This window comes from Toxotes jaculatrix, chromosome 20 (genome assembly GCF_017976425.1).
Source record: "Toxotes jaculatrix isolate fToxJac2 chromosome 20, fToxJac2.pri, whole genome shotgun sequence".
Lineage (NCBI taxonomy): Eukaryota > Metazoa > Chordata > Actinopteri > Toxotidae > Toxotes > Toxotes jaculatrix.
The window spans coordinates 19,361,728-19,377,199 of record NC_054413.1 but is presented as its reverse complement, the minus strand read 5'-3'; the positions used below and the strand labels follow the sequence as shown (position 1 = coordinate 19,377,199).

Here is a 15,472-nt window from a genome sequence, read left to right as displayed (position 1 = left end):
CTACACATGTTCCCTGAGAGGGCTGTAGGTAGAGGACTGTTGTCACCTGTATTAATATATAACTACAAGGCTTGAGTGGACACCTGATGCCGTGCCTGTTTCGCTCCCACGTGAACCAAGATTTGAGCCATATGCTCATTTTTCAGTCCATCCAGCAGGAGATTAAAATATTTCATAACTGCTATCATGATGTCAATCCATAAGCATGTCAGAGGCTCTGCGTTCGAGCCGACTGGATCATTACGTGAACCACATGGTGATTAGATCAGCTGATTCCTACGGAGACACAAGCTGCTAACTCCTCTGGCCTGGCAATGCTCATGTGTTGTATGGCTTTACTCGCATAAGGCTACAAATCCTAAGTCATGGTATATGGTGCAAATAAAGCTGGTCTCATTGCTGAGCTAATACTCTCTCTCTCTCTCTCTCTTTTTTTTTTCTTTCCAGGACCTTAGCTACTGGGTCCAGGTCCACAGGCTGGAATATGGAGACGGAGGCATTTTGGACCTGGATGACATGCTGTGTGACGTGGTGGACGACAAGGACAGGGTGAGTCAAAGTGTGTGTAACTGGGGCGAAAGGGAGCGTTTGCATAGTTCATATACTTTGTTTTCTCTTCTCATTTCCATTCACCTTTTCCTTGTGCGAAAATAGCTTTGATGGTATCTGAACTCCGCAGCTCTGTGCACTGACATGTGCTTCTGATTACACCTGTATGCTTTTACTGCCCCGCGATTACCAATACATTACAGAACTACTGCGCACCACCGTATTCTATCAGTTCAACCTGTTGGTAGTTTTTGTATCTGTGGAGGTTGAATGATGTAGTGCTGTCTGCTGTCTGTGTCGGATTCAGGGCCCCACTTTGATGTGTGTGTGTGTGGGGCTGTGCGTGTTTCTAAATTTGCCAGTGTAAGAGGTTGTGGGCAAAATCTTGTGTGTTAGAGGCAGCATGATGCCAGACTACCCACCCCACCCACTGGACCAGCTGTAAACGATTACCCACAGTCCCTCTGCATCCTTCCCATGGGAGGAGTGCTGACTACACCTGAGTCACTTGCTCTCTGGCTTCAATGTTGGGCCAGTTAATGAGCTGTACCCCCTCTCTGTATCTTTGTGAGCGGGAAATGGTTTAATCATTATTTTTAATCAGTTCATTCAAACTGCTTTTGGTCTGATCATGATAATCATCTACTGTTGCTGGTTGCAGTGAATCCTGATGTAGCTGGGACATGGCTGATTTATCTGGCGTCCTCATGACTTCACAGATGACTAAGCTTAAAGCCCCTGGGTTCATCATCATGTATTCCTCTAAGTGATGATGAAACATTTTGGTTTAAAATGAAAGAGCCTCCTTTGTGAGACCTGAGAACGCGTCCTTACGGAGAACAGTGTGTGTTTTGTGCGGCCGTTTCACGCTGAATCGTACATTTCCCACGTCTGATGTGTGAGTTTTAGAGCAGCCCAGTGAGCTGTGGGTTGATTGGTCTGCCTGACTGTGCATTTGTACCTGAATGAGAATCTGTGTGTATCAGAGAGAGGAGGAGTGTGTGTGTGCATGTGCATCGACACACCTTATAATGACTGTACGGTGGGTGTCATGGTTACGCATCAGGTGGGAGCAGCTGTTTTGCACCTGTGGTCTGAAACACTCTTGTGTCGTTTTTCTCTCTCATCTCGTCTCATTTCAAGTCCTTTCATCCGTCTCTTGTTGATCGACCTCAGATAAGAAGGAATCAAAGAAGGACAGAAAGAAGGAAGCAGAGAAGGAAAGAAAGACTCTGTCTTTGGCAGTTACATAGAATTAAAAAAGAAAACCTGACATATATTTTCTCCTTTTCATTATGTTTTTTGGTTCATCATGCTGTGAGTATCTGCTCCCCCTGGTGGTTTTTGGGGCTCATTACAGTTTCACTGACAACAGTATTTCATTTCATTACATTATAACATTTTCCCTCAACAACACCTGATTTTTTGATTATTTACCCATGATTCCCATCAGTATAGTTGTATGGTGATATTATAAAGGTTATCTTACAGCTGTAGAGAGTAAACCTGTGTCATACTGTCAGACACTCAACAACAAGAAGACACACTGTCGTAAAACTCTGTTGACGCTTGCTGTAAATGACACAGAGCACACAGTGTGTGTGTGTGTGTGTGTGTGTGTGTGTGTGTGTGTGTGTGTGTGTGAGTGCATGAGTATTTCATTGTGTGTGTGTGTGTGTTTGCTTCTTTGAATGTGTATATAGTCGTAGTGGTAAATCCAGTCTGTCCAGTTCTTTCCATCAGCTCCTGCTGCCATCCTTGTTTCACTGTCTAACCTTCCAACAGACTCACAGTTAACCAGGCCTGATCATTTTAACCCTTTAATGACAGCTCAGCTCTTCTTCTCATGGATGTCGTGCTTTGTTGTTGTTGTTTTTTACTTTGCTGCACATTGTGTGGGTTTTTTTTTCACTTTTTGCATCATAATTCTTTGTGTTGCATCAAATTTTGTTGCCAGCCTTTGGCACGGTGGTGTTGTTCAAACACATTTTGAATTTCAGTTTAGATATAACGTAAATAATCCTTTTAGTGTAGTGCTCTGGAGCAACAGTTTCATTCCCACACATAAGCCAAGGTCCTTGTGCAGATTGATCTGTAGAGCTCACAGCCAAGATTCAGTGGGATTCATTAATATGGTGTGAGGTTTTTTTTCTATTCTTAAACCTCAAAAATACGTTGACCCCGACGTGATTTGAACACGCAACCTTCTGATCTGGAGTCAGACGCGCTACCGTTGCGCCACGAGGTCTCACGTCTCAGCTCTATCTCTAACGTGTGTTGACATCACATGGACTGCCTGCTCTTTTAAAAAAACATTATAGCTGATTTGCACAGGTCTGGTGGGGACAGGACATGAGCCCTGCACACAGACCACTGTCATGTATTGTCAGGAAACAGCCGTTTTTTTTTTAGTTTTTTTTCTTGAAGCTTCCTCTGATATCTATAGGAAGCTAGTTAGATTGCATTTTGGATTATTACTGTAACACCAGCCAAAATAGCCAACAGTTAATATAATATTACAGCTGAGCTGGGTAACCCACCAGGTCAGACTGAGAGTTTAAATACACCCGCCCAACAGTTCATCATATCAAACATCAGTAGAAGTGAAACTATCCACCGTTGATGTTTTTGTTACAGCCATGGTACTGTACAGAGAGTTCAGTCACATTTAGGTGTAAGTGAATGATCTCACATCGCGTGTGTGTGTGTGTGTGTGTGTGTGTGTGTGTGTGTGACTGCAGAAACATGGAGAGAAAACAGAGCAGAGGGGAGTTAATGCAGAAACTGCTGTTATCACTTGGCACATTTCGGTCGCTCTGTGGTTGGGAGCACCCAAGCTGTTCAAATCTTAGGTTGTGTGTGTGTGTGTGTGTGTGTGTGTGTGTGTGTGTGTGTGTGTGTGTGTGTGTGTGTGTGTGTGTGTGTGTGTGTGTGTGAGTGTGTGTGTGTTTGTAAGAAGCCTGGCTCAGGTTCAGCAGTTAGATTATCATGCTGTGATTCATATTCAGTCATAGAGCTGCATGTTGCAGCGTGTCTGTCTCTGCTCCACAGAATCTCACATTGATGATCTAACCTTCATTTCACATGCATGAGGAATATGAGAGAATGTGTATTTGTACCGTTGGGTTGGTTTCGGTTTTGTGTTGCTCAAATGTCCCTGTTGCTGTTCCAAGTTTGGTTCTGGTGGGAAGTTTAACTCTTTGTCTCCATTTCTTTCCCTATAAAGATAAATCTGATGAAGCGCTGACGGTTTGTCTGTGTCGTATTTGCTCAGATCACAGTTTCATGGTGATTCAGTTTTTTTCTCTGAACAAACAGCAGAGAAATCTGAAACACTCCTGATGTCCTAACATTGTTTGGAGCATTATGTTTGTTTCTAATGATGTAAATCTAATGTATGTTTCATTAACAGTCCTTAGATACTCAGGAATTGATGTTTATTGGCAGCTGCCACCTGGTTTCTGGTGTAATACTGCCACCAACTGGCCTGAAGTGTGAATTGCAGGATGGGCATAGGACCACCTCATTGTGCATTTCATTTTGAGTATTATATAAAAATTCTTTTGTTTAATTATTTAAATCAAGACTAATCTAGAATCTGTACAAACGTCTTTGCACACAACATGTAGTGGATGTAAAAACACTGTTGCTGTGGAACAGCCACAGCTGTGAATAGCCACAGCTTTAGTGCATTTAATATTAATAAGTACCAAGTAACAAGTAAATGGAATTTATGTTCATCCACAGCTTACCGTCTTCTAACGGCTCCTTCCAGCAGGATAATCCTCCGTGTCACAAAACAAAAGTCGTCTCTAACTGGTTTCATGACCGTGACAGTGAGTTCAGTGGACTTCAGTGGTCTCCTCAGTCTCCAGATCTGAAACAACATGGAGCAGAAGCTCAAAGGAAAGTTTCCAGTGTTTTGTTGACTTCATGAGAGTAAAGGGAGGAACAACCCAGCGTCAGTGTATTGTTCCTAATAAAGTGAAAGAAAACCTGAAGTCTTTTTTAATCTGGATATGAAACTCTTGAAACGACAAGTGTAAACGGGGCCTTAGATGCACCACTGGTACATATTGCGCTGACACGAAATCGTTATTGCAGCCGACTCCCCGCCTTTACAATTAGCCTGCTAAGTCTTTAGCAGGGCTGAATGAGCCCTGTGGCAAGAGAAATAACACCAAGAAATGCTTCAGTTAATCTAGTGACGAGGAAGGAGGCAGAAACATCTCGCTGAGAGCCTCAGGTTAGACTTTTGAAAATCCATTCAGTGTGAAAATCTCCTTCTGATAGCTATGAAGTGGCTGGAAATGGCTGTGATACAGACACTTCATCCATACACCAGATGGCAATGAGGCCATTAAAATGACTCCTGGTTAGATGATGGCCTTAGGTAAGAAATTCACAATATGCGTCTGCTGAAATGAGTTTATAAAGGAATGAAATGAGCGTGATATGGCCAATTAGATCAAATAAGATGAAACTTTAATGGCCATTGCAGGGGGATTGGGCTGTTGATTGATTGGGTTATATGAAACTTCAGAACTGTTGTTGTTGTTGTTGTTGTTGTGAAAGTCAGGCAGACATGAGCGTGATTCCTGTAATCAAGTCCTACGAATGTGTGGTGAGACATTATTCGGTGTAAAAGTTCATCTCTCCTGGGAAACATGAAGTTCTGGCTTTAGTGCGGCACAAAGAAAGACGCTTACCCTCTCACTCGGGTCCATTTGAGCCGTGTCTCTCGTCTCCTGTCCTGGTTGTGACTGCCCACAGATTCCTGTGTTTAAGCCTTGGTGCTTTGCTTTTCCCCTCACTTCAAACAGCATTATTTTACTCTTGATTGCTTAGTGTGCAAGTAGTTGTCTGGAAATTTTGTCCAAAGGGAGCTTGATAGCAAATAAGTGAAGATGATTTGTGGACCTGGGTCCCTCAGTGTTCGCAGTCTGGATCTCCTTCATTAACGGAGCCTGTCCCCGTGGGCTTAATGAGTGCAGGGGTGGAGGGTGAGTCCTTAGGGGTGATAAACAGAAAAAAAGTTCATTACAGCAGCACCTGAATCAGCCGTTCAGTGCAGTGTGCTGTACAACAGGTTCATGCAGCTTGGACATGAAGCTTGATGGATGTTGCAGTGACTCCTGTGAACCACAAAGAGGCACTCAAGCCCAGGTTATAGCAGCCTGTGGTATTATCTTTACAGCGTCTGCGGCACAGAGAATTTTTTTGGAAATGGATGTTCAGCCTCAGGAAGGCAGACACATGTCACTTCTGTACGAACAGAAGCCGAATGTAGACGCACATGTAACGGTAAAGAAGCAGTCTGACTGAACCGAACTGAACTGGCTGCCTCCTCCACCCGTGTTAGTACGGCCTGTTTATAATGAGTAGCACATCCATGGCTCCTGTGGCTGAGCTCCTTGGACAATTGGCATTTTCTTGGCCCCTGAAGTTGGCATTGCCATGGCAACGGCGGTTGGGCGCCAAGTGGGCACCTGTGCTGGGTCGAGATCAAGCCGTGAGTGAAATTAGCCAAGGCTAAAGCAGGGTCCCAGCAGCTGCCCCCTGGTACCAGAACACTGCCGGGGGAAATCAAAGACTAATTACTATGTTTGTCTGTGTGTGTGTGTGTGTGTGTCTGTGTGCGTGTGTGTCTGTGTGCGTGTGTGTGTCTCTGTGTGTGTGTGTTTGTGTTTGTGAGTGAATGCAGCCTCTTTTGGCATAAATTGAAGACTATTGTGTCTGGTTGGCTGTCTCTCCATCATCGCTCAGACACCTCACACATTCTGGATTTATTTTGTATTTGATGTACATCTCTCCAACTACAGCTGTGATTAATCTGCTGTAGTTGAAGCAGCTGAACATTTTAATGGATCCACGGAGCCCTGTTTGATTTTTGCAGTCTAGTTTGATAAAGTCCTTTTTTCTGTAGGCGGAGGAAGAAAGAGCCTGAGAGGGTAAACCCATCAAACCTCTCTTACGTCTTTAGATTATGCTAATGTACAGGCTCCATAGAAACTGAGCTGTAGTTTATTTTCGTAACTTGCTGACAGGCTTGACTCCAGGTTGATTTCCAGCAGTATAACTACACCATTCTTTGTCAACAATGAAATGTGGCGAATGCTTGAATTTACCTGTAGATGCAACACCTAAAATCCAGTGAAATATCCTGAAAATGATGCCAGTCTCCTCCCTGCAGGATACACTGAGTTAGAGCCTGAGTTCCACCTTTAAGATGAATTTGATTGTTTTCAGGTGATTTAATTTTCACTCTGGTGGAACTGGCAAATGGAAGTACAACTAAGTTTTCAGCACATTCAACTAAAGTGATTTTTGTTTGGTTTTGTTTTGTTTCTTACTTTTATGAATAAAGTTCAGTTGAACTAAAACCAGCATAACCTGGGCGTTGATTGTCCAGTGGACATGATGGTCCCAAGCAGGGTATAATTGAATCTTTAACCCACAGTAAGAAGCCCCAACCCCTTTGACAGAAGGATGTAGGAACAGAGGGGAGACTGACAAACAGGAGGGTACGAATGGATAAAACACTCTCTGTAGTTTCTACCTGAACCATCAGCACCTGCTTCTGCTCAGAGAAAATCCCCTTAGACTTCCACGTCCTCAGACTGGCACTGAGATCCAGGCAAATATATGGGTATGTACCTGAATTCTGAAAGGTGTCGCTGCTGCTGAAATTAGATGCACACACATGCATGTGCACACACACACACACACACACTTTAACTTCTCCTGGCCAGAGAGTGTGAATGTCTTAACCCAGCACAGAGACTATAAAAGAGCTCTCAGACAAAATGAGACATCACACTCATACGTTCACAGGAGTACACACACGCACACACAGAAATACAGAGTCACACATGCCCACACATATCTCTCGACAGACACACACCCTGCTGTAGTCAGCTGTAATTAGCCTGTAAGGACCAGAGTTGGCTCTTCAGACTCAGTGTGGTAGCGGAATTTATCCTCACCTCCGCTGCTCTGCCTTGAGGCTCGTGGGCGGCAGCAAGCAGTTTTTCATTTCATTTTCCTCTGGGGCTTTGGATTTATTGTCTGTTGTTGCTTGTTTATTAGGTTCCTAGTTTTTGAACTTCACTTACCCGGGGTAGATTTGTTGAGCACTGTTGTTCTTTTTCGGCAGCTCCCTCCTTCCCACTTATGCCGTTATAATCCCTCACAGTGGGGAGCTGCCCAGGGTAACCACAGTTTTTGTGCTTTCTTTTTTTTTTTCCATTGGGAACTGCTCTGCAGAACCACAGACCTTTATTGTTAGCAGCTCCGTACTCTGTTGGTCAGTGTACTCTATTGTGTGACATGGAAAACTTCCTGTTTTTACTCTTAAGTAATTAACTTTATGAGTGCATAAGGCTGGTTTAAGCCAGTAGTTGTGTTGTTTGTAAATGTGCTAAATTTTATTAAGTGTAGATTGTTTTCAATTAAGCAGAGCTGGAAACTGGAAACTCCTCTGCAGCAGCCCTGCACGTCGTGACAGTACTATGACAACAGATCGTTCTATGTGAAAATGATCTGCGATATCTCGTTATATTGTGTAAGTGGGAAAGAAGTGTGACTCTTTTTAAAACAAGTGCCAGCATCAACCAGAGATGATGTTATAACATCCTTTTATTCTATTTATCTAAAACCTTTGTTTTACTTTTTCTGGAGTCATCATTTTATTTACCATACATGATAAATGTATGTAACACGTGTGCAGTGGTTAAAGTGCCTGTGTGTGTAGTATAGAGAGTCTTAGAGGTGATGGTGTGGAACAAAGGTCGCCGAGCAGCCTTGACGTGACAGCCTGCTGATGCAGACCTGCTGAGCCACATGTATAGATAACACTGCTCCGTTCTTGTTGACAACAACTCTGTTTTATCTGTATAGCATATGCAGTATGACATACACATCCCCGTGCCTGAGGTAAGAAGGATGTTACTTCATATTGCGAAGCAGGAGGCAACTCCTCCATCTTCCGCTGTGTTTTCCCTGAAAACGGGTGAAATCAGGTCACGTCACCAAGCGTTTCTTTCAGCTCAAAGGCAACCCAGCTAGTCACGTAGGTGTCTTTGATTTCTCCTCCGTGACAGCTCCCCTACAGGAAGAGACTTCTGCCGATGCGCCAAATTGCTACTGACATGGCGTCGACTCGCCTGAATACTGTCTGGCAATGCCGAGGCGCTTAACCAGAGCCGTGGATAGGCTGTGCCAAAAAAAAAAAAGTGGAAGGACCCACACACACAAGAAAGTGTGCACATTTACACACCTGTGTAGAAAAGCAATCACGCACGTACCCACCCACCCACACACAGACATACTATAGTGGCGACACGCACTGTCATCCTCATATTGTGCACGTGTGTGTGTGTGTGTGTGTCATGGAGGAGGATGTTTGTCCTGGTTGACAGCTGTCAGGGCTGCTTTGGTTCCAGTGTCTGGATACTTTGCCAAACGGGCCTATTATCTGCAGCGGTGGAGTCCTGCAGAGGGGCCTGGCATCGCCCTAGGGGGTCGATTTGGGTCAGCCGCCATGAGACAGGCTCTAAACTGAGGTGACAGATACAGGCCCCCTACTGGGATCCCGCCGCCCTCGCAAAGACCCCCAGAGGGGTGTACCTAGGAGCGCTAAGATAACAAAGGACATCAGGCCTCAGACATAGATACAGGGGGGAAGGGGCATCGCCCTGGTTTCCACTGTGAAACTGAATGAGTTGTATTTGTTATTTATCCTCACTGTCTCATTATGCGGCTGCACTTTGGCCCATTTCAGAGGAATCTTCTCCTCATCTGAGTCTTTCCATCTCACCTCATGGGGGCAACAGTGCATTCTCCCCGTGGCTCTACAGTATGATTGCCCTGCAAGGAAATTACTTATAAAAAGTCACTGCCAGTTCAAAAGAAACTGCAATCTTAAACAGAAAACTTCAATCTTCCATCAATTGCTTATTCTTTTGAATATAGACCAATTTCTCTCTCAGCCTGCTGCCTCTCAGCTCCTTGTTAAACCAAGCGAGTGTCTCTTCTGCATGACAAGTATCCCGGTGTAGCTTTTGTCTCTAGAGTCTCCAGACCATGAGCGGCTGTTTTCAACACTTGACTACTTCTCTCAGATCCATATATAATTACCCTCACAGATCCAAAGTCACTCCAAGGTTGTGTGTGAAAATTGGCTCTCAAATAGACTTTGGAAGGCGAAGCTCTGTTTTAGACTGGGTTAATTTGTTACAGGGGGTGATATGATATACACCAGGATAGGTTTAAATATTGTAGTAATTAGTCTAGCTGTGCCTATGGTGCAGGGGCTAATAGAAGCAGGATTTAGTAAAACCAACAAAACACTTGTATGCACACACTTATTTATATATCTGAACTAAAAAAGGAAAAAAAAATAAAACAAGTAGATAAAGTAAAAGAAAAAAAAGGAAAAATCAAAGACCAGTAGGACAAAAGAGATAAGAAAAATTGAAAAAAGAACAGTGACCGATGGAAGAGAAAATAATGAAAGACATCCAAGCAAGGGAAGGAAGCAATGTAGGAGGGAAAGAAGAAACCCAGTGAAAGTAGAGCGCAGGCATTGCCACGAGCTAAGCTGAGTCTGGCGTTGGCGGCTGGCGTTGTACCAAGCTGAAGTTGACACTGGCACAGGGAGGGAGGGAGGCGGTGCCAGGGCCGGGAAGCTAAGCCCGGTTTGGAGAGCTTAGACAGGCATATTGTAGCAGACAGAGAGCTGAATCCCCTCTAACACCAACGGCTGTGTGCTCTCATTGCCTCTCTTCTCATGAGAAAAGGCTAAAGACCTCTTCAGATTATGTCCTGCTCTGCTAAAACACTGGAGGCTTACAAACACGCTGAAGCACTGTGTGCTCTCCGTCTGCTCAGCTGCTGGTCCATGTGGTTTAACGTTCGCTCAAATGCAAAAGGTAGTTCAAACAGCAACTGCATTTTGCAAGAACTGTGACTTTATTCGGGATCTTTACACAGAAAATATCATTTTCCCCCAGAGTTTTACGTCTGATAGGATGGAAAAGATTTTCCACCTCACCCCACACCCTCTCTGAAACAGTGCTTGTTCATAAGTTAATATCTTTAACAAGTTCTTTTGACTTTTATCAAGAATTTCATAGGAAAAACAGTTAATCAAGAAGAATTAGTTGCAGCCCCACAATACAACATCTTCTGTTACTAATCAAAACAATATCAGAATTAATTCAGATTCTGAAGTTTATCATGGACAAACTGCAAATTGTTGATATACAGTAAATACTTAATCACTATATCAAAGTGAACCACAGTGACTCTGTGACTCTGTGAAAAGGCTTTTCTGTCTGTAATATGCAGAAAACCTCTGTCCCTCATCTTTCTGTCCTCCCGTCTCCCTGCACTAGAAGTCAAGAATACTAAAAGCTGTATGTATTCATTATGGAGGGTATCTGAAGGTCAGTGGGCCAATTTGAGAGAACGTGTCTCAGTGTGTCTCAGTGTGTCTTTGTGTGCAGCTGTGGTTTTATTCAGAAGGGATTTTTAGGCAGAAATGTCATAAAGCCCCTCCACCACGATGCCTTCCTTCTTCCTTAGTGTTTGAAAAAAAAAAAAGCTCATTCATCTAATGCAGTGAGTCTGTATTGTGTATTATGTGTGTGTGTGTGTGTACAGTATATGTGTGTGGTATTGCATGAAGAATTTCGAGAGTCCCTGCATGAATGCCTTATGTCTCCTCTACAACAGATGTACCACAGCCTAGGGCCCCTCAGTTGTAGCTCGTTATGTGAATATGTGTGTGCTTATGTGTGTGTGCATATGTGTGTGCTTATGTGTGTGTGTGTGTGTGCATATGTGTGTGCGCGCGTGCAGGAAGACCGCGTGCTATTCCCATTCGGAAGTCAGCAGGGAATTTACCTATAAAAGGCACAAATAATAGACACCCATTTATCTCTGAAGACATTCATCCATCAGTGTACACACACACACTTGCACACACACACACACACTTGTACACACACACATCTTATGTTATTGCTCTCTTGTGCTAGGAGCACTGTCCTGTAGACATGCATTAGTGTAAGTGTCCGTCTTTGCACAGAGACAGAAGAGTCACATGTGATGTGCCGTATTTTCCCCTGTTGTCAGTAACTCTGGTTTCCTTGTTTAGGGCCATTACACTGTAAAAGCCCTGATTCACTCACTGACACTGTGTGTGGCCTCACCTACCGATGACACTCCCAAAGGACACACAAACAGCCCCCTCAGTGGCTGTTAGAAAAGTCTGTTTGACTTTGTGTGTGTGTACAGTCAGCGTCTCCTGTAATGATCTGAAATCACCACTTCCTGCACTGATGCTTTGTTACGAGAGCTGGAGTGAAGATAACCTGAGGTACAGGTTGAGGAAACGCATGTCGACGTGAAGGTTAATGATCTGTTATGTTCCATCTTAAGTGTCTAACTTTAGTCTGAATGATGGCATTGACCTGAATGGGAGAAAAGCCACCCTTCAGTGAGACGGCCTGTTTTTTCCCACAGGAATTAATGTGGTTGAGACAAGACATGAAAAATTAATATGTCAGAAGGAAAATACAAATATTAGTTACCTTAAACAGGTATTTCCATCCATATTTTTCCTCTCTTGGCTTTAAAGCAGCCATACATTAGGCGGGGTGTGAGCAGTTTACTGACGTGATGTTACACATCTCAGGAAAAGCGGAAGATGCCCGAAGCCGCCATCAGAGGACAGAGACGTGTGAAAATTAGGAAATAAATGTAGCTTTGAAGACACAGAAATATGCTTTCATATAGTCATATATGATATGTGTGTGTGTGTGTGTGTGTGTCTACATCCCATATTCTTCACAGCTCTGCTCTGGACCTGTAACAGGCCACGGCCTTCATCTTTCTGTCCACACCTCTGTATTGTCTTCGTTTTATTCTCCCTTACTTAAACAGCCTGTGAGATGACAGAGGAGGCAGGAGACAGAGCTTGCTTTGCCTCTCTAATCCCATATTGATCATCAGGCAGTGAATGAACTGCACACGGACTCACCAGCTGACCCTATTGATCACGGCAACACACACACACACACACACACACATATACACGCGCACAAACAGTCATTTACCTCATTTACCAGAAGTCTTATTAAAGAAAACTCTTCTGCCCAACTCCAGTCTGTGACTGTGGAGAGTGACAGTTATATTATGTGTAAAGTGGGGAGATGAGAAGAGACACTGCCAAAGTAAAAGTGAGCGAGTTCAAGCCTCACATTAGGGAAATTAATTTTCTGCAGCTCGACCAGATGAAAATTGGATGTGGTTTTCTTTTTCTAACCGCCAGACGTTTAACCGAATCCACACGTAGACATGGTCGAAGTTGTTCTTTTAGTTTTCTTTTTTATTACCTAATTGCAAGGTTGAGATTTATTTGTTCAATCATGACAGTTGTTATTTCAGCTTCAGTGCAGCGATCTGTTTTTAGTCCAGCCCTCTGGTGGTTTTTTTTTTTTATTTTGTAATGATTTGACTGACTGTTCTTTAAGCAGGGATGTAGAGCAACACTCTACATCCCTCCCAGCATCAGAGGTTATATAGCTGACCTTTGACCTCCCTGGGTTTGGAGATAAAGGAGCAGAATATGTGTAGCTCTTTGTAAGTTTTCCACCAAACAGTACACACTTTGTAAAAGCCACTAGCTGTTGTTGATCCTCCAGTTTTCTTCTTTATTACGAGGACCTTGAAGTTTCAGCCTCACAAACACTGTGTGGGCACGACTGATAGATACGAGACGCAGCCCTGGCACAGTATTTCTATTCATAAGTGAAATAATGGCGACGGTTGCTGCCAGCGATGGCAGGATGTTAATAATTCATGACAGAAAAAAAAAAAAAAATGACAGATGTGCCACCTACTTGTATTCAAATATGGCTGTTTTAACAGCAACTGTGGAACACAGACACAGACTCGTTACCAACAACCAGAGGAAAATCCTGCTCTCTGTTTTTGTTTTTGAACCTTCCTTTTTGTCTTCTGCTGTGTGAGTGGGCACATGGAACACACTCATATCCGGTGGACAGTAGTTTGTGTGTGTGTGGTCAAGTTGTTTGACAGTACAGAGGTGTAGGACAGATGTGTTACAGAGTGGAGGGGGGCAGTGTTCGTAGCTTGTTAGGTATGTGTGTGTCTGTTTGTTTGTGATACTGACAGTCTGTACGACACGTTCAGAATTGTGCGTAAACACACACACATACACACACTGAGAGCTGAAACCAGGTTGCTCCATCAACAACACATGCTGATATATTATTCAACATGTTGCCTCCACACTTCTTGTGAGGAAGAGGAGGGTTGAATAAGGAGGACGGAGGGAGACTGAGAGGAAAAGGAAAATGTGAAAAATGCCGACGAGGCATTTGCACATCAGTCAAGTGAAAAGATCTCCATTCAGTCTTTGTTCCTGCGCCTCGCCCTCTTTTTAATCTCTGCCTGCCTCCTCTGTATTTTATGATGAGTAAGTTAGTGTTCATATTTAATCTGTCTCTTAAAACCAAGATTAAAAAAACGTCTTTATGTCGAGACACACAAACGCAATCCCCAAACCCTGAGCGAAGCCTTCAAATCCCTGGTGCGTCTGGCCGGGCATTCTGTGTGTGTGTGTGTGTATGCGCTCTGGGTGTGTGCGTGCGCTCTGGTAGTGCCATGCTCCAATTAGTGGTCCTATTAGCACAGGTGTGGCACCTGAGACCAGACCAGTCGCGGTGGGAGGTTCCCCTCGCTGAACCAGCCCCTCATTCAGCTTCGACAAAGAAATAACTGTGACATTTCACTCTGAAGCCCGTGCTAATATTTTGTCATGTGGCTATGAAAATGAGTTTTGCTGCGGGGAGCGAATCCAGAGCAACATTTCAGCCACACATTACTCGGGAGGCTGAATAAATTGCAAAGCGAATACTAAAGCATTTACCTTGGCAGTAGTGTTTCAAATAAGGAGAGGGTCGTAAAGCAAAGACACTTTTTCTCCACAAAGAGCAATAAAGTACAATATTCTAACACTCTGAAAGCTAAATCTGTGTTTAACAAGGCTGAGGCAAAGCAGGGAGGGCTGCGGTTTCTAATACGAATCAGCAGCGTTGAGGTGTGAGGTTGTGTTGCTTTTTTTAATCACCTGTCATGTTCTTGTTGCTAAGGATGTTTTCACACGTTTACAGGAGGCATTTGAAAGAAACAGGTGGATTTACCTTCATCTGATGCCAGAAATGCTGCCAGTTATTTCATTGCAGATGAAAATAAATAACTAGTTAAGACGGTCATTTTTATTCTGTGCAGATCATTCCACGCTGTGTCTGTTTTTTTTTTTCACCCCTCCATCCCTCATCAGTCCATTCCAGTCCACCAGCTGGGTCCTGCTTTCTAATTGTAATGTTGATGACGGCCATGATGGTGGATTGTCCTCGGCTGCCTGGGGGGCAGTTTGGCAGGACGGTCACCCTGGCCCAGCGCCCTCCCATAACTTGGCGAGGTGCGCTCTCTGTTGCCCCTTACATCTCTTCACAAGTGTGTGTGCGTGTTAAATACCACACAATCATATTTTTGCCTTTTGACTTCCTTGCAATTTGTCTGTTTCCCCTTGTTGTACCCCCCTCCCCCAGCCACCCCGCCACTTTGCTCAGCTACAGTAAAGCTGGTGTGTTTTCTCGACATCAAACACCTTAACTGCAGTGCTAGGTTTCTACACTCCACTTTTATGTTGTGTCATTATTATGTCTGGTGGGGAGGTGTGTGTGTGTGTGTGTGTGGGGGGGGGGGGGGAGTCAGAGAGAGATAGGAAAAGAAAGCGAAAGGTATTTGATTGTAGTGTATAGAGCTGGAGGTTGATATGAATATCAAAGAATTGTATTCCTGCACGCAGGTGAAGCCAGTGGCGCTC

At 43.9% G+C, this 15,472-nt stretch overlaps 1 protein-coding gene and 1 non-coding gene across 4 annotated transcripts in view; one reads left to right on the top strand and one right to left on the bottom strand.

The window, feature by feature from the left end:
* Window positions 1–15,472, top strand: part of LOC121200233 (partitioning defective 3 homolog) — a 291,059-nt gene that overhangs the window by 29,646 nt on the left and 245,941 nt on the right. For all 3 annotated transcript variants that reach the window (XM_041065396.1, XM_041065394.1, XM_041065397.1), the window contains exon 2: window positions 448–549. In XM_041065396.1, the coding sequence (XP_040921330.1) occupies window positions 448–549 (102 nt within the window). The remainder of the gene's footprint in view (window positions 1–447; window positions 550–15,472) is intronic.
* trnaw-cca lies at window positions 2,726–2,797 on the bottom strand. Its single transcript has one exon. It is a non-coding gene; the product is annotated as a tRNA-Trp (tRNA).